Raw genomic sequence first — 19,190 nt, forward strand, 5'->3', positions numbered from 1 at the left:
CTCCTTGAGGTGTAAATAGACAGCTGAGTCTTGCCCTGACGAGTTAGCCCTTCTGTGTTGGGCCATGCGTTTGTTTAGTGGTTGTTTTGTTTCACCAATGTACAAGTCTGGGCATTCCTCACTGCATTGGACAGCATACACTAGGTTACTCTTCTGAGTGTGTGGTGTATGGTCTTTTGGGTGTACCAGTCTTTGTCTGAGTGTGTTACTGGGTTTGAAATACACAGGGATGCGGTGTTTGCTGAAAATCCTCCTGAGTTGTTCAGATACCCCAGACACATAGGGGATGACAATGTTACTGCGCTTGCTCTTTTCTTCCTCACCCACCTTGTTCTTTCTGGAACAGGCTGCTGTTTTCACAAAGGTACAAGCTTTCACTGAACACATCAATTCAGTGGACAGAAACATCAAGTTCACAAGAGAAGATGTTAAGGAGAACAGTTTGCCCTTCTTGGATTGTGACGTGCACATTACAGAGGACAGAGTCCTCCACATTGGGGTATACAGGAAACCCACTCACACAGACCAATACTTACTGTTCGATTCTCATCGCCCACTAGAACAGAAACTGGGTGTTATCAGGACCCTACAACACAGAGCTGATAATGTACCTACCAGCACTCAGGCCCAAGGGAAAGAGCATGAACATCTGAGGGAGGCTCTAAAAACTTGTGGTTACCCCAGTTGGACCTTTGTGAAAACAGCAGCCTGTTCCAGAAAGAACAAGGTGGGTGAGGAAGAAAAGAGCAAGCGCAATAACATTGTCATCCCCTATGTGTCTGGGGTATCTGAAAAACTCAGGAGGATTTTCAGCAAACACAGCATCCCTGTGTATTTCAAACCCAGTAACACACTCAGACAAAGACCGGTACACCCAAAAGACCGTACACCACACACTCAGAAGAGTAACCTAGTGTATGCTGTCCAATGCAGTGAGGAATGCCCAGACTTGTACATTGGTGATTCAAAACAACCACTAAACAAACGCATGGCCCAACACAGAAGGGCTAACTCGTCAGGGCAAGACTCAGCTGTCTATTTACACCTTAAGGAGAAAGTACACTCCTTTTGAAGACAGCAATGTGCACATTTTGGACAGGGAAGACAGATGGTTTGAAAGAGGTGTAAAAGAAGCCATCTATGTGAAAGTGGAAAAAACCATCTCTCAATAGAGGAGGAGGTCTGCGACACCACCTACCCTCCACCTATAATGCTGTCCTTTGATCCTTGCCCAGGAGGTTCAACAACTTAACCTCTAAAAACAATGGTCATCCACAAATGGCCCCATAAGACTCTAACAACTCCAATGACAACCGTTGCAGCAGGAGTTTCAATGACTGTCGTTGACACACCATTGGAGCACTAACGAACCAGTGACATCATTGGCCTTGTGAAGACCTCCCCAGAGGTTAAATACCTGGGTGTTTCCACACCAGTTTGTCAGACTAGTTCCAGCCTAGTCAGACAAGCATGAACTGATGAAGCCTCTTGGATAAGAGGTGAAACGTCTTCTAAGACAAAACCAAGTCCAGTTGCATTCGATTCAATTGCATTGAGATAGTCATTGTCTTGTAAGTGCACAGATCTGCAGCAAGTGAATTGCGCACAACATGACTTTATGGCACCTATATCATATTTCATGTCCGCTTACTGTGTGAGGTGACACATGCCAAACAACAAAATGCTATGTGACATGCTATTGCATTTAAGAGTCAGGAGAGGGACCTCTGTTATATCTCACAAACAAAAGACAACCCACATTATTTTCATAATGATATATTTAGGAAAAGATGCTATCTGTTGCCTCTTTAAATCAAAACATATGTAGCCTAGCAGTTGCACCTGAAATCTAGTGATTGAGATTTATATACCTTAGAAATGGACTTTTGGCCTTGGCTGGGATCTGCACTCTCCTCGGGCCCCTCTAGTTTATGATTTCTCAAGAAAAAATCCATTTTACTCTATATTCTAAGTTGTGTCACTGGATGGGGAGTTAGTGAGGAGTCACATCTGCTTCATTCAATCCAGTCTCACATCAGTTCCTCCTGGCACTAGAGGTCAGTGCACGCCAATATCAATCTCCTATATCGGTACACATCAAACACAATTTTTGCTACAGCAGCTCTTGTACCGTATCACCAACACACATCTCATCACAGAGCTTCAAAGGAGCCCCGAGTCTCTCTAACAATGATCCTCTCTTTGAGCTGCACACAAATTTCCAATTAGCTGCCATGTCAGTGTGATTGGGCTGCGGAGCCTTGATTGGGCCTGGAGGCCTGGAGGCCTGTTGACGAACACTGATAGAGGCTAAACCAGGCCAAGCTGTAACTGATATTATGAAGAGGGTGAAGGAACTGTGCGTGTGTGTGTGTACGTGTTATAAATTCCTGTCACTCCTTTCTGGCATATGTTGATGAAACTGATATCTACTATAAATTATTTGATAAGTGTGCCGCATGGTGTTTCGTCTCTTCTGGAAAAGAAACAAAATGTGCACAACAAACTGCACTGAACCCAACATCAAGCATTTTACACAATGGAGTGGTGCAAAGGCTGCAGACAAACAACACAGACTGTGTATATTTCCACATATCTAAGCTGGTTGTGATTGATCTTTCCTCCTGCTATTAGATTGGTATTGATGTGCTGGTAGGACAGATGGCCACACCTACAGCCAGGGTCATGCTTCAGAACCTCAAATTTAATCGAAATAATAATACATTTTTTATGATCAAGCTGCACGGAGGTTTGGAAGCGAGCGCTGAGTTGCAGAGTGTGTAGGGTAACATTAGGACTGAGCATTTACAGCCAGCGTTTATGAGTCCGCACTAAAACACACCACGCACGCAGTGGAAACTGGGAAACATAATGGTAAAACACTTTGGGTTTAAGATCCAAAAGGTACTGTACAAGTTCATCCAGCACCAGGCTCGGTCTCAGCCAAACAGTTAACATTTTAATGGTAGACATTTGAGTATTCAATATGTGCTTTCAAAATGTCTTGGAATGATTAACAACTGCTACTAAATCTTCTTTATCTGCAAAAGAATTTTCTCATCCTCCCTTCCTTTCAACAACCTCGTAGCCTTTCTTCTAATCTATGATATGATATATGATATATACATTTCAGATAAAAAGGCCAATATGACTAGCTGTAAAGAATATTTCATCGATGCTAGTGTGAATAATAGATACCAGGGTCTCAACTGTGGATGTTTTCACCCCAACAGGCCTGGCAGGGCTGAAGGAGCCTTTTCTTCTTTTTATTTCATTATTACAGAGGAAGGGAGGGGGGAAAGAGCAAGAGGGCTGGAGGAACAGAGAAAACAAGAGAAAGAAGAAAGGTGGATAGATAGATAGATAGATAGATAGATAGATAGATAGATAGATAGATAAAGAGAAAGAGGGAGAGGGAGAGAGTGTGCAGCGGCATGGCAGAGGCAGGCAGAATTAAAGAGGCTTTTTTGTGGCGTTTAATATCCATTCATTGGCTGGACTGCTGACACAGTGAGAGCATTGCGCTCAGGATTTATAGCCATTTCTAATGGGCATGCCCAGAACCAAAGCACTGCAGTCAGCACATTCTCCCTCTGTGCACTCACACTTACAAAGACAGCCCACTGAACACTCACACACACACACACACGCACTCTCGCACACACACCTGGGTAGCTGTGTTGTAGATGTCTGAGCACACGTACCAGTAAACCCAATGGATGTGTGGACATACAGATGTGGTCTTGTCCTGTAATAGTATGCGAAAAAGCGTGCACACACACACACACAAAACACACACACACACACACACACACTGACCTGCCCAGCTGGGGGTCTCCATGTACAGCCAACTCGTCGGAGAGAAGGGACTTTTGTGCTGGCCTGTTACACAAGCAGGGAACAAAGAGAAAAGGTTAGTCATTAAAGACACACTTCAACATTATACACAGGTCATTTGAAACAAACCACACAGATACTCCTTTTCCACCCACAGGGAACCAGTTCAATTCAGAGCATTTCAACCAGAAATAAATTGGTTCAGAACCCGAAAAGTTGGTTCTCAGCTGGAAAAAAAACAGCAGGTTTTTGTTAAGCTGAAGTGCAAACTGAAACAACATCAGTGGGCGTGTCATATTCGACAAATTGGAAAGAGAGGATGGAGAAGGCAACAATAGGGAGGTCAAGTGAGAAGTTGTCAGATGAAAAAAAGAGCATGCAGTGATCTCAGTAGTTGGTCAATGCTTGCTTTTTGGGTCAAAACAAGCACCTACAGTATAATAACAGAGCAAAACGCATGTATTCAGTGTAATCCACGATTTTGCTTCTACTGTTTATTTCCATTGGGCATTGTGCAATGCTCTCAATTGATTACATATTCTTGACTACAAGGATTCCACTCAAAACTTGTGTAATGGAAGCTGGTTAGTATGTATGTGATTGAAGCTTCAGTGGCTCATTATACTGTAGTAAATTAAATATTTCACCTCTTTGAAAACAACTGAGCATTCTTTCAGGGGAAATTACATTAAATGATTGATGAAATTGATTTATTGTGTTGGTCCGACTAAAAGCAGACTTTTAAAATACATGTAAACACACCCAGATAATGTGATTGGGAGTCAAATTACTCCTGCATGTATACAGTCAATCAGACCCAAACTGGCCAAGGCACTCAGCAGATGCTCCACAGTCTCTGCCCAAGACTTTGACCAGAAGAAGAAGCCGGTAACAATATGGGATCCATGTTGTTGGTCCGACAGCCCATTGGTCCGACATCCCATTAGTCCGACGGTCCGCGGTGCTGAACGGCTCCCGGTGGGCGTATTTCTACCTTGATGGTGCGCCGCGACCGGCTCTGGGTCAGCTGGGAAAGGCTTGAGGCGAAGCAGGCTCACGGCTTATGTGTTTGTCACTTTCTTTTTCATTTTAACCCACACCATGATCTTTTCCTGACCCTAACCAAGTGGTTTTTGTGCCTAAACCTAACCAGACCTTAACCACAGGGCATCATGATGATTTCGGAACGGACTTCAGGACAATGGGTTTAATATGTTCGGACCAATGGGCTGACGGACCAATGGTCTGTCGGAATAATGGGCTGTCGGAACAATGGGCAGTTCCCACAATATGGTGGAATCTACATCCAGGGCTGTGCATTTTTGGGTAGACAAAACATAAAGAACTGTTAAGTTGATCAACATGGTACGAGTTTGCCACTAGCTAACCATAGCTAACTTGTTTGTCAATTGTTTGGTCTATGACGTAATAGGTCAACTGGGAAAAGGACCAATACTAACAGGCTGAAAGGGGGCATATCGCCACTTATCGTAGCAAACTCGGACATACTTCATTCAATAAAACGTTTCCCCTCCTGTGCTTGTACACTGGAACAAGAACAATAATCCAATTAAATGACCAAATCAAGCTTTAACAGTAGCTCCACTTAACTATGCATGTAAACATACTGACTAAAGAAGATCCTGAGGTGTGACTGAAACCTTTGAGAGCATCGATTGTTTTTTTTAAACTTTTCTCCACTGTTGAGGCACATTAGTCATATTAGTCATATCCACCTGAGCTGTATTCAAATGTGCTCAAAATTTGTTTGTTGTTTTTCTGCTACTCTGTGCTACCTATTTACTTATTTTTCCTCTGATGAATTCTCCAGAATGTCTTTTTTGTTAATTGTTTTTATATGGCCACATATGTCACACATTCCTCATCTTACATCAAAGTTCTAGTATTATGGTATACTGCAGTTCTGTATGTGGTTTATGGTTTATGTAAGCTGTGTTGCCACAGTTTACACCCATGTCTGTGAAAACATAGGTGTTTCACACACATCTTCCCACGGCAACACAGAACATCCTTACAATCACCACGGCATCAACATGGGCACCCAAAGTTAGTTTGAGTAAGTATTATCATTCAGTAACCGAACGAATGCCCCCCTTCTGTTCCTGATTTATGATGTTTAGTAATGGCCAGAAATGTTTTTGGAGAACATTGTGATGTCACGGTGAAGTTGACCTTTGACCTTTTTGTTTATTAATGGCATCACTTTATCATTTTATTCCATTAGATATATGTGTGAAATTTAGTCAGAATAAGTATATGGATTCTTGAGTAATGGCCAAAAACATTTTTGGTTAGGTCACAGTGACCTTTAATCACCAAATTCTTATCACTTCAATATTGGCTCCAAATAGACTTCGGTGCCAAATTTTTAGGAAATCTTATCAAGGTGTTCTTGAGATATCACATTCATTACAATGGGACGGATGCATGGTGACAGTGATCTTGACCTTTGACCACCAAAATCTTATCAGTTCATCATTGAGTTCAAGTGGAAGTTTCTGCCAAACATGAAGAAACCCATTCAAGGTGTTCTTCAGATATTGCTTTCAGAAGAATGGGATGTATGGACAGACAAAAAGATTGAAAACCGAAAAACATAATGCCTCACAGGCATGGAGACATAAAAAGTCAAAGTGTGTCCACTTTTCCTGCTTGGCCCTCCATCATATGCTGGCTCACTACAATACCACTCAGTCATCAAAACTTTCAGAACCCCTGATCTCAGTTTTTTTTAAATGGTCAGTTTAGGTGTTGAGTTTTTAAAAAATTTGCCTGTGGGGAATTCCCCAACACTTCCCATGAGGGTTAAGTCCCAGAGGGTGTAGGTTAGATGGTTCCTCAAATGTTAAATAGGCGACTGCTGCCCTGTATCCATATAGTATCACAGCCTTACTAAATGCTTCCCTTAAATCTGTCTTGGTTTTCTGCTATTCTTTGCTACTTATTTATACATTTTCTCTTTGATGATATCTCCAGAATGTGTTTTGTTATTTGTATTTGTTGACACCAGAGGGTTTACATGACCAGATATATTACGCATTCCTCATCTTATATGAAAGTTCAATTGATTTTCACCATAACAGAGAAGAAGCCTGTAAAAGAGCAAACTGCTGCCGGTGGCTTCCAGACCTCTGCCAGAGCAACAGCTTACAGTCCAGAACATTACGGCAAAAAAAAAAAAAAAAAAGCAAAGTCTGCATTTATTCAACACAGCATTTTACATTTGATGGAATGGAAATTCGAATAGCCTATCTGATGATTTTGATGATCCATCTACAATCACAGTGGCATGAGTTAATAATTCAAAGATAAAACTGTGTTAGTAAAGAGAACTCATATTTCATCCAGCCCATCAGTGACCACAGTGACAGCCTCAGTCCGCTGACAGAGATTGACACTCATGTAATATGAAATCACATTAACATCTGGTGGTGCTGCTGCACTGTCATCAGATATATCAACACACACATGCACACGCACACACACACACACACACACACACACACACACACAAATAGTTGTGAGAGTTGTGCTCCCAAGACACAGCTGAAGAGAAGGGAGGAAAAGAAAGATGGAAAAATGACTTCTTTTAAACAGTGCTGTAGCCAGTGTAGCCAAACAGCAGCTGTGACAGCAGCACTTGTTGGTTTTAGTCGGACAACCGACCATGGGTGGGGGTGGGTGGGTAATGGTGGAGCGAGGCCTATTCTGATTAAAAATGCATGCGGCAAGCACAGGATGGCAACAACTGTGTGTATGTGAGCATCTTTTAAATGGTTGGCATTAATCTGATATACAGCTCCAACCCTTCCACTGTGTGTATATGCGTGAGTGTGTGCGTGTATGTGCGTGTGTGTGTGCGCGCGCGCGTGTGTGTGTGTGTGAGAGAGGACTTGGAGTGAAAGAATTAGAGGTTTGAATTCATTTTTATTAGTTTTGTGAAATAAGCAACAATGTGTGTTTTGTTTGTTTGTTAAAATGTGAAACAGTTGTGTGTGCATGTGTTCTGTGTCTCTCTCTCTCGAGCGCCTGTACTTTTGTTTGGCTTTTCTATTTCTTTTAGGTTATCTCCACAACACCACACCTTGCATGCTCCACACATCCACATGTACACTACTGATCACACTGACTAACTGTATTATGTTTATTTATGTTGTTTTACTGAAATAAATATACTTTTGTATTTGAGTTCGTGCTGTGTCTCTCCGTTTTTGTCATTGCCTTTGAGCCAGGTTATAACAAAATGGGGGCTTGTCTTGGTTACGTGCAGTTTGGTTACATTTGAGTAGATTTGGTTTAGATAAATTTGTAGTTTTCTAGTGTTTGGTTTCTAGTTGCACGTTTGGTTTTGGTTTGGTTTTCGGGTCAGCATTGTGTGTTATAGTAAACTGTGCTCTGGTATTTGGTAAATGTGCATGTGATTTGGCTGGGCTGAAGGAGTTTCCCTTCAGGTTTTTGTAATTTGGTTCTTAGTGCCGGCTGCGGCACAAATTTGTTGCTCAGTTATGAGCGTTTGTACAACTTGGAGGAGAGCTCACAGTGCGTTGGGCTGACTGATTGGGGTGAGTATGGTGTTTGATGTGGAGGCTTTTTGTGTATTTTTGCGTTGACACAGGAGTTTGTGTGCGCTTACCTCGGGCTTGGCGAGGGAGAGTTTGTGTCCTATGGCCAGTCTCTTTGTTTATGCCGGTGTCAGGTGGCCAGGTGGCAGGGGTAGTTCCTCAGCGTGTGTGGGGGTGAGTGGCAGTGCAGAGTTTCCCTTGTAGGCTTAGCGCCGTTCCCCTTTGGGTGAGTTGCGTGGAGGTGGTAGTGTTGTGGTGACATAGCAGTTGAAACTTTTGTCTAGGGAGCATGGCCGTGGCTTCGGGAGGGTTGCTGGCTTGCTAGTTGCTCCCCCAAGCCAGCAGTCTCTAGTGCGTAAATACCCACTGCTGCTCGCTGCATGAAGACTAGGGGGGAGCTTATTTAGGTGGCTTGATTATTAGATAGCGGGGAATCTCCAAACCAGGATCCTCTTTGTGCACACGGGGATACTACGTTGTCTTGTTTTTTTTTGTCTGGTCCTAGAAGTAAGTGGAATGGCTGAATTTGATGTGTTCGTTGCGGCTCCGTCCGAGGAGGCATTGGAGAGATGTACAAAAGAACAGTTAATTAAACTGGCTGATCATTATTCGGTGGACGTGGGGGATAGGAAACTTAAAGGGGAGATTAAAGTGGCTTTGGAAGTAAAGCTCGTGAAGCTGGGAATTTTTAGATGTGTCCCTGTGCCTTTGGTGCCACCTGCTGTTTACGTACCTGTCCAGGCGCAGGGGCTGACTTTTGAGCAGCAAAAGGAGCTTCTCTTAAGTAAATTTCGTCCCTTTGTCCTGAAAATTGCCCACAATGAGAGTGGACACTTTGGGGTCAGGAAAACATATGTGAACATCCTGAAACATTTCTTCTGGCCACGTGTAAAAAGAAATATTGCAACGTACATTAAAACCTGTCATGTGTGCCAATTAACGGGCAAGCCGAATCAGCATGTAAAGTCTGCTCCTCTGCAACTCATCCCTGCTGTAAGTGAACCAAGTGTTCGACTGTGGGCCGTGTCGGTCCATTGCAACCTGCTAAATCTGAAGAGGAGCTCTCCTGGCTGCTGCTGGCTGCGCGGGAAGCCGTACAGAAGAGCACTGGTAGCGTAATAGTAATAGTAGCGTCAGACCTGTTAAAAGTAAGTGAACGGGCATACTTCAAGTGGCAAGTTAGTCCACTAAACAAGCTTTTTTTCCACAAAGACCGCCTCACATCGTTAGGATAAATGTCAGGGAACATATAGAAAATGACGTGTAAACGTGTTGTCTTACCTTACCGGTGTGGTGCCATGTTTGTTTACATTTAGCTCTGCTTTCCAAAGCGTGGCAGAAATATGGCGAGCTCTAGATAAAGCCCAGCTGGTTACTACTCCAGGTGGAGGTGTCTCGTCCTTGGTCACATCCAGACCTTGAAAATAAGGCTGCAACCGGTCCCATTCCTTGCAACAGAGGCATTCCTCTTCTGCGGGCACTGGGGCACAGCATTCCCAGGTACACCACCAATCTCCAGAGCTACGCAGTCATTCCTCCTCTCTCGTCCTCTACCTGTTGCGCCTCTCTCTCTCTCCTCCTCCGGTCATCAATTTCACGAAGCTCTTCGTCAGTGTATTCTGGCTAAAATAAATTGTTTACCATTTAGCTCTGCTTTCCAAAGCACGGCCAAAATATCGTGAGAACAAGCAGCGATCTCATACCGTGTCTGTAATATCGTGAGAACGAGCAGTGACAGCTGGGGAAGGGGGGGGGGGGGGGCAAAATATGAGTTTTGCCGACCTACTTTTTTCAACTCTGTTTAAGTCAGAATGTTTTTGCATAATATTTAATTGAATATTTTCAATATAAAATGTGTCATTTATTTCATGAAAGATTTATAGAATAATGTCTGACTTTTTGCCAGACTTCGACTTTGTGGAGGAGGAATTTGATTTTGCAGAGTTTGATGGCCGCCCTTATTTATTTGAGCCAGAATACACTGACGAAGAGCTTCGTGAAATTGAAGAACGGAGGAGGAGAGAGGGAGAGGAGCAACAGGTAGAGGACGAGAGAGGAGGAATGGCTGCTGCAAGGCTGCGTAGCTCTGGAGATTGTGCACCCCGGCTGTATCTAGGCTAACAGCTAACATGCTAACTATTATTTTTATGTCACTAGTCACTTGAAACAAATTTAGGACGATAGGAGACAGGTTGAAATAAACCGAAATTTCCCTTTAAATAAATATACTTTTGTATTTGAGTTCGCGCTGCGTCTCTCCATTTTTGTCATTGCCTTTGAGCCGGGTTATGACAGATGGAGAACAGACAAAAGAGAACAGAGTGTGAAACAGCTATGATCTAATCCATTCACAATAATGATGAGTTCATTCAGCAAACAATAGCAAACAGATAATTAGCTGTCAGCAGAATTTTGAATATATTTTTCATCTTCCCCGACTCAGGGCAATAGCAGACATGAACATATAATTTAACAAATATAGACAAAATGTCCACAGCAGATGCATTTGCCTTCCTTAATACACATACACACATAACACACACACACACACACACACACACACACACACACACACACACACACACACGGGCACCTAACTTTGTGTAAAAGTGGGGGGGCAAAATGTGACCTGAGTAAGGATGTGCTAAAAATGAGAAACAAAACCTATTCCAATAAATTCGATGATTATGAGTCTCAATGCTATGTCACAGGGGACCAATTAATTTAAAGAAATGAGACATTCAAATACCATTTTAACAATTTACAAATTTGATTACAACGGCAGAAGTTACATATTTTTTTTCAATTGTCCAGAGCAACATAATGCTGGAGGGCTCTGCATTAACGCTGCACTGGTCACAACTGTACAGTAGGTAGGGTGACTAGGTCCCAATAAACCAAATGTGGGACAAGGAGTAGGTTTGTGAGGAACAATGTGGGACACCTGCCCCCAGCACAAAGTTTAGTCATCAGAGACTAAATACATTAATCATAAACTATACGTAGTCTACTGTATATTAACACTGGACTGTTTTGTTTATTGAAGTATTTAGCAACACAGAGATTTGAGGATTCTTATAATAACATTTGTAGCCCACAGATGTGAAGTCCTGACTGTATCTGACTGATCTTTAATGAAAGCTGTTGTCTTGTATTTTTTTTCCTGAAAATATGAACCTTATAGTCAAACACAGTTTATTTAGCCTGTGTAGCTGAGGGAACAGGTCAAACTGATATGATGCTGATTTACAGGAGAATTCATGTCAAATGGAAGATAAACCATGAACATAAACTACAGATCACCTGTAAAGCATTTTAATAAATTAATTTATCAAAACAAAAACAACTGGAGACTGAGAACAAACTGATGTATGGGTCTGATCACTTTTTTAATGAACTGACATCATTCCAGACAGGATGTAAGTGTGTCTGTGACTTCCTGTACGGACTGAAGGCTGCTGGAAACGGTCGGGAAACTGTCTGACTTCACCGCAGCTTTTTGTCACCGGCCCCGCTGTGGCCGCTTGCTCTCGTCTACTTTCCAGGCGAGGTGCAGTTCATCTCCAACGAGCCTATTGACACTCGTGCGGCGCAAGTGTCATTAGCTAACGAGTGTCACCTGTTGCGATCAAGGAGGTTGAAATAGTTGCTATATGGGCGGGAGGGGCGAGCCCTAGGGCTTAAACGCACACGCGGTGTTACTATGACAATTAACAGAGAACCTACGTGGGCCAGCCGCTGCATGCAGCTTCTTCTCATTGAGGGTGAATGCAAGGGCGGGTGACAACCAATCATGCGGGACATGGTCTGAATTTGCGTGACATGTGAAAAGAGTCCCACGCAATGCGGGATGTCTGGTCACCTCACGTTTTTTTCCCTTATCTTATTGTTCCATAAGTTATGGATATTTAGCCGGCGTTTCATGGTTGGTTTTTCATGTACCCTACAGTCTGTGGCAGACTGTACCGGACTATACAGCTTCTGCTGCAGTATGCGCGTGCAGAGAGCAGTGCCTGATATCCGGAGAGAAACACGCAATCAGACAAGCTGCTTCTCCACATCGTTCCCGTTTTTATCATTAATGTGTCTCAAACTACAATGGCGAAAACGTGAAATGCATCCACAACTAAATCAGGCAAACTAACTACCAGTATTTGAAAGCAAATTTACAGAAATACAAACAATCCAAACTCCTTGTAATAAGCGGACATGGCAACCATGGTGCACTTGCTTCGTACTGCCTGGAATATGCCACTTGGATTGAAAATGGGGTGCAGAATAATTAAAATACGATCATTTAAATGTAAATAAGATTAATTTATTAATTTTTAACTACATTTTATATTGAAAATATTCAATTAAATATTATGCAAAAACATTCTGACTTAAACAGAGTTGAAAAAAGTAGGTCGGCAAAACTCATATTTTGCCCCCCCCCCCACTTTGGAGGGGCATTTGCCTTACTAGGCACTTGCCTAGGCGCCAGTGCACACACACACGCACACACATACACACACACGCGCACACACTCGAGAACACACACAAGAACACACAAACACAACAATAATGCTGCTGGTCTGGAGTAAAGACGTTTTACTGTAACTGAATTACATTCTCTCTATAACAAATGCAAATATAACACTTGCGATACTTTTAGTTTCACATTTCTGTAATTTTACAGAAAAACATGCACAATCACTTGAACGCTACAACTCAAATAATAAAAGATTAGAAAGGCACTACAGGTAGCAGTGAATTTGGATTTAAGCTGACACTCAGGATTTTAAATTCTTATCTAATTGATGGCTTGTTTTTTTGTTTTTAGAAGAAAACACAGGTGGGCACTGTTTGTAAACAGCAAAAAAAAAGAACTAATCACTGACTTAATGCACTCGTGTTGGGTTGTGTGTTCTCACATCTTCTTATTCTGTACTTCTATTGTGAAGCTGTGCGCTTGGTGGAGGTCACCTGTGATTAGCATGTTTTTGTTGTTGTTGTGTGTGGTGTCATATTGATATGTGAGTTCTGTCAGTGGCCATGTAAAAAAGGATGTGAATAAAAAAACGGAAGAAGAGATGGTGTTGGTTTTTCCCTCCTAAAATGGACAAAACAGCAGAAAGCTCAACAGGTTATGGGCCCAGGCGCAGTACAGGAGGATGGCAGCAGAGACTAGTTTTCGACGGAGACAAAGACAAATGCGAACTTTGGAAGGCCACATGAGAATATTAGGCCTGAAAGACACGATCCTTGCCACTGATAACGTCGACACAGAGATTAATGCAGAATGCTACGCAGAGCTAATACAGTTCCTCAACGACCGTCTTTATATGAGACTGTCACTGGTGATGAAAGAAGCCTCAGACAATGGCAGAAAAACACTACACATATTACGGAACCACTACGCCAGTGAGGGTAAGCCCAGGATTATTGTCCTGTACACAGAACTAACTTCGCTAAAACACGAGCCAGAAGAAACTGTGACAGACTACATCATCTGGACTGAAAAGGTAGTAATGTCACTACGAAGTGCAAAAGACATAAATAGTAACGAGCTTGTAATAGCCATGATTTTGAAAGGACTTCCAGAGTCATGTAAGCCATTCGTTGTACACACAACACAAAGCAGTCAGGAGTTGACTTTCACAGAGTTCAAAGGTAAACTGAGAAGCTTTGAAGAAACAGAGAAGTTTGACACACAGATAAAATCAGACAATGTAATGAAAGTGGACGTGTCATCCGTGACATGTTATGGATGTGGAAACTGCGGTCATTTTGTACGAGACTGCCATCAAAAAGGAGCTGCAAAATGGTGCAGCTACCACAAAAGCTCAACACACAGCGATGAGATGTGCAGGAGGAAGACGATACACAAAGATGACACAAAACAGTCTGCAGAGAAACAAGAAGGTCGTGACGAAGAACAAACCTTCGTATTCAAGATTAGTCAAGAGTTCCTCCCAGACAACATTAAGGGAAATGGACTGATGGTGGACTGTGGAGCAACATCTCACATAATACTAGAGGAAAGTAAGCTGTTTACAAGATTTGACAAGACTTTCAATCCACAGTAACACTTTATGGAGCTTGCAAATGGCACCAGGGAGAACAACGTGGCTCTCAAGCAAGGAGACGTAGAGGTGATGCTACGGGACCAAAAGGGGAGAAATGTCATGGTAACACTGAAGAGGGCCTGTTCATACCATCGTATCCTCTGAGCATCCTCTCAATAGATGCAGTAACAGCTGATGGAGCCAAAGTGGTTTTCCAGAAAGGGAAGAATGAACTGACAACCAAAGATGAAGAAAGAAACATAGGTTGATTACTCAGTCAATGACATAATGTCCAAGGACAAAGTGAATGTAACGTGATGTCAAAACATGGCATGAAATACTGGGACATTGTAACACTGATGACGTGTTGAAATTAGCTGATGTAGTAGTAGGCATGAAAATCACAGGTAAGGTAGACTGTAATGTTTGCACAGAGGGAAAATTCACCAACAGTAGAAGTAGGAAGGCTGATGCAAAAGCTTGTGCGCCCCTAGAGTTAGTACATACTGACTTAGCAGGTCCAACAGAGCCAACTGGTCAAGATGGGCGCAAATATGCCATCACATTCACAAAATGTTTTTCAGGGGCAGTGGCTGTTTACTATCTTAAAAATAAGAGTGATGCAACATTGGCCACTAGAGGTGTAACAATACATCGATCCACATTGATACATTGATTCATTGATTAATGATCTGATTATATCGATGCAAAATGAAAACATCAATCCATATCGTCATCTTAAAGATACACATTATTTTGAAATTTTATTTTGAAATTCACATAGCACGTCTGTGTCACCATTTCCGCTCAAACAACAAACAGAGCTCAGAAATAAAATGGTCAAATCATATTCTAGTTGTTTTTGTGAGTTAATTAATTCATTCATTCATTCATTCATTCATCTTCTAACTGCTTCATCCTCTTGAGGGTCGCGGGGGGGCTGGAGCCTATCCCAGCTGACATTGGGCAAGAGGCAGGGTACACCCTGGACAGGTTGCCAGACTATCGCAGGGCTGACACATAGAGACAGACAACCATTCACACTCACATTCACACCTATGGACAATTTAGAGTTACCAATTAACCTAGTCCCCAATCTGCATGTCTTTGGACTGTGGGAAGAAGCCGGAGTGCCCGGAGAGAACCCACGCTGACACGGGGAGAACATGCAAACTCCGCATAGAAGGGCTCCCTCGCCCGGGATCGAACCGGCAACCCTCTTGCTGTGAGGCGAGAGTGCTAACCACCAGACCACCGTGCTGCCCTTTGTGAGTTAACGTAAATGTCATATCGATCGCAGGCTCCTGAATCGAATCGAATCTAAATCGTATCGTGACAGACTTTGTGATATCAGCAAACATCGTATCGTCATCCAAACAAATCAATATAATATCGTATCGTGATGAAGCTGGTGATTTACACCCCTACTGGCCACAAAGAAGTTCCTTGCAGACAGTGCACCTGTCAAGTGTCAAGTGTATCAGATCAGATAACGGTACAGAGTACACAAGCGAGGCTTTTCGGGCACTGTTAAGAGATAAAGGTATAAGGCACGAGGAGTTATCCCCTTACTCTCCTCATCAAAACGATACAGCTGAAAGACAGTGGAGGACCTTGTTTGAAATTGGGAGGTGCATGTTAATTGAAAAGGGGTTACCAAAAGTATTGTGGCCTTATGCTGTTCAAAGTGCAGCCCATATCCGTAACAGGTGTTACAATGAGAGAACTAAAAACACCCCAGACTTTATGCTAACAGGAAGAAAGCCAGACTTATCCAAAATATGAGTTTTTGGATCAGATTGTTATGCATACAATCATTGTCACAAGAAACTTGATTCCAGATGTAAAAAGAGAATATTTGTGGGGTACAGTAAGAACAGTCCAGCCTATCTGGTTTACAACCTTCATAAAAGAAAGGTGTCAAAACACAGACCAGTAAAATTCATCAAAATGAACAGGATTGATCAACAAACCCAAACTGATGAATATGAACCAGAAACCCATAGCTTCAGAGACCGAAAGTCAGAAAATGAAAAGAGTGGCTCTGAATTGCTACAGAAAGAAGATAGCATAGAGAATCAGATCTTAAACAGAAATGATGATGATACAGACAAGAATGAAAATGGACAAAATGAAAAAACTACAGACGAGGAAGTAGTTGAGGATGAAAACAAAACCAGCTTATGTTCAGAACCTAGTCATGACCAAAACCCATGCTACCCAAGAAGAGAAAGAAAAGCCTCGAAATACCTAGAGGATTACATACCAGACTTAACTGTAACCCATGCTAGTGTTGATTATTGTTACAGGGCACTGTGCGGAGTCCCCCAAACCTATAGAGAAGCCCAGATGTCGCCAGAGGCACCAGCATGGCAACAAGCCATGAAGGAAGAGATGGACTTACTTAAAGAAAATGAAACATTTGAACTGACTACATTACCTGAGGGTAGGAATGCAGTGGGGGGAAAATGGGTCTATGCCATAAAGGAAAACACTGAAAAAGGAAATGTTTTCAAAGCTAGGTATGTTGCTAAGGGTTACAACCACAGAGGGTACAGACTATAATGAAACATTTGCCCCAGCAGCAACCATTTGTTCAGTGTGAGCCCTTATGCAAATTGCTGTTCAGAATGATCTCATTGTACATCAAATGGGTGTGAAAACAGCACACTTACATGCTCCAATAGAGGAAAAGATTTACTTAGAACAACCTGAGGGTTTTGAAAACACATCAGAAACAGGAGAAAAACTGGTATGTAAGTTAAAGAAATCTCTTTATGGTCTGAAACAGTCTGGAAGGAACTGGTACAAACTTCTGAATGACCACCTAGAACGACAATTTTGTGAGGAACCTTTCTGACCACTGCATGTACAAGAAACAGATAGGAAGTGAGACAATTATTGTGATCATAAGGGTGGATGATTTAATCACTGCAGCCAGCAACAGTGATCTACTCAACAGTTTCAAAAACACTATGAGATCACAATTCAACATAAGGATCGAGGAAAAAGTGCTTATTTCTTGGGCATACAGTTTGACCAAAATAAAGACAAAATTACAATGAACCAAAAACAATAAATCCTAAAATGCTTGAAAGATTTGGAATGTCAGATTGCAAACCCAGATCTACTCCAAGTAAACCAAGAGAGGGTGGTATCAGAAATGAGGAAGAGAAGAGCAGTGAGCTTGTAGATCCCAGAGAATATCGGGAGATTGTTGGCAGCCTGATTTATTCTATGACTAGTACAAGACCAGATAATGGGCCTCATTCACTAATATCTGCATAGAAATGTTCTTATTCTCAAAACAGGGTCCCGCCATTTCATGGAAAAGAAAGACAGCCCACAGTGGCATTATCTACATGTTAGGCTGTGTACATAGGTCTAGCTACCACTACTCAGGAGAGCATATATCTAACTCAACTGTTAAATGACATGGATAATAGAATCCACAGTTGTGCTAAGATTCATGGTGACAACCATGGTGCCATAGCACTGTGTAAGAACCCACTGAACAAATAGAGGTCTAAACACATTGATATGAAATATTATTTCATTCATACTACACTCAGTGAAGGTAAAATAAGTATTGTCTATTGACCATCAGAAGAAATGGTTGCAGACATATTGACAACGCCTGTAGCAAAACCCAAAATAATCAAGTTCAAAACATGGTTCTTTGGGAATTAAATGTATTCAAGTGGTGATAAATTAGTTAGTTTATGATGCTGAGAACAAGTGGGGGTGTCGGGTTGTGTGTTCTCACATGTTCTTATTCTGTACTTTTATTGTGAAGCTGTGCGCTCAGTGGAAGTCACGTGGGCCTCTTGCACCAATGAAAGTGATTAGCGCATTTTTGTTGTTGTTGTGTGTGGTGTCATATTGCCATGTGTGAGTTCCGGCAGTGGCCATGTGAAAAAGGATGTGAATAAAGAAACGAAAGCAGAGATGGTGTTGGTTTTTCCCTCCTAAAATGTACAAAACAGCAGAAAGCTCAACAACCCATATGCTGTGAGCCTGTTAAGTGACCGAAAACACACACGTGCTGTTCAGCTGAATGCTGTTCAACTAGCTGATAACGACAACGCAGCATTATGCAGAGCCTACACTGTAGCCTACACAAGTGGCCTACACTGAGCATTTAGTACTTGTGCAGTGGTGTGTCTGTGTCACTCTGCAATCACACCTCCACAACACTAGTTGGCAGTCAGGTTTCTATGATACTGTGTTAACTTAAGGTTATGTGCAGTAAAGTTTGATTGACAACTAACACACCTGAAACACACACAAAACATGGCTTAATAGCAACAAACAAAAGTACAAAATTCAGCTCCATTATAACTCACAAGATTCAAAGACAAAACACTTAAGCATAAGCCTTTTACATTTTTACATTGTATAAATTAGCCTAGTGACTAGCAGATTTTTCCCCCACTCAAATGAAGCCCAGAACAACGGCAACATGTATCAAAGGGAAGTTTGTATAATTAGCTCCATTATAACTCAAAAGTTTCACAGACAGAAACAGTTAGGCCTATACTAGATGTGTTTTCCCCATATATACAACACGCTAACATTATTAGCATAAGAATATGATATTTACCATTGTATTAATTAGCCTAGCAGCTAGTGGAGGTTTCCTTTATCCAAATGAAGTCAGGAACAACAGCAACATTAAACAAAAGTTGGCTCTAATATAACTCAGAGGTTAACAGACAAA

The 19,190-nt window shown here is 42.1% G+C and overlaps 1 protein-coding gene across 2 annotated transcripts in view; it reads right to left on the reverse strand.

Annotated features, from left to right (window-relative positions):
* Nucleotides 1-19,190, reverse strand: part of LOC125881011 (RNA binding protein fox-1 homolog 3-like) — a 1,507,594-nt gene that overhangs the window by 837,857 nt on the left and 650,547 nt on the right. For both annotated transcript variants that reach the window (XM_049563926.1, XM_049563925.1), the window contains exon 4: nucleotides 3,820-3,882. In XM_049563926.1, the coding sequence (XP_049419883.1) occupies nucleotides 3,820-3,841 (22 nt within the window). In that variant the 5' untranslated portion in view covers nucleotides 3,842-3,882. The remainder of the gene's footprint in view (nucleotides 1-3,819; nucleotides 3,883-19,190) is intronic.

Source organism: Epinephelus fuscoguttatus, linkage group LG20 (assembly GCF_011397635.1).
Source record: "Epinephelus fuscoguttatus linkage group LG20, E.fuscoguttatus.final_Chr_v1".
Classification (NCBI taxonomy): domain Eukaryota; kingdom Metazoa; phylum Chordata; class Actinopteri; order Perciformes; family Serranidae; genus Epinephelus; species Epinephelus fuscoguttatus.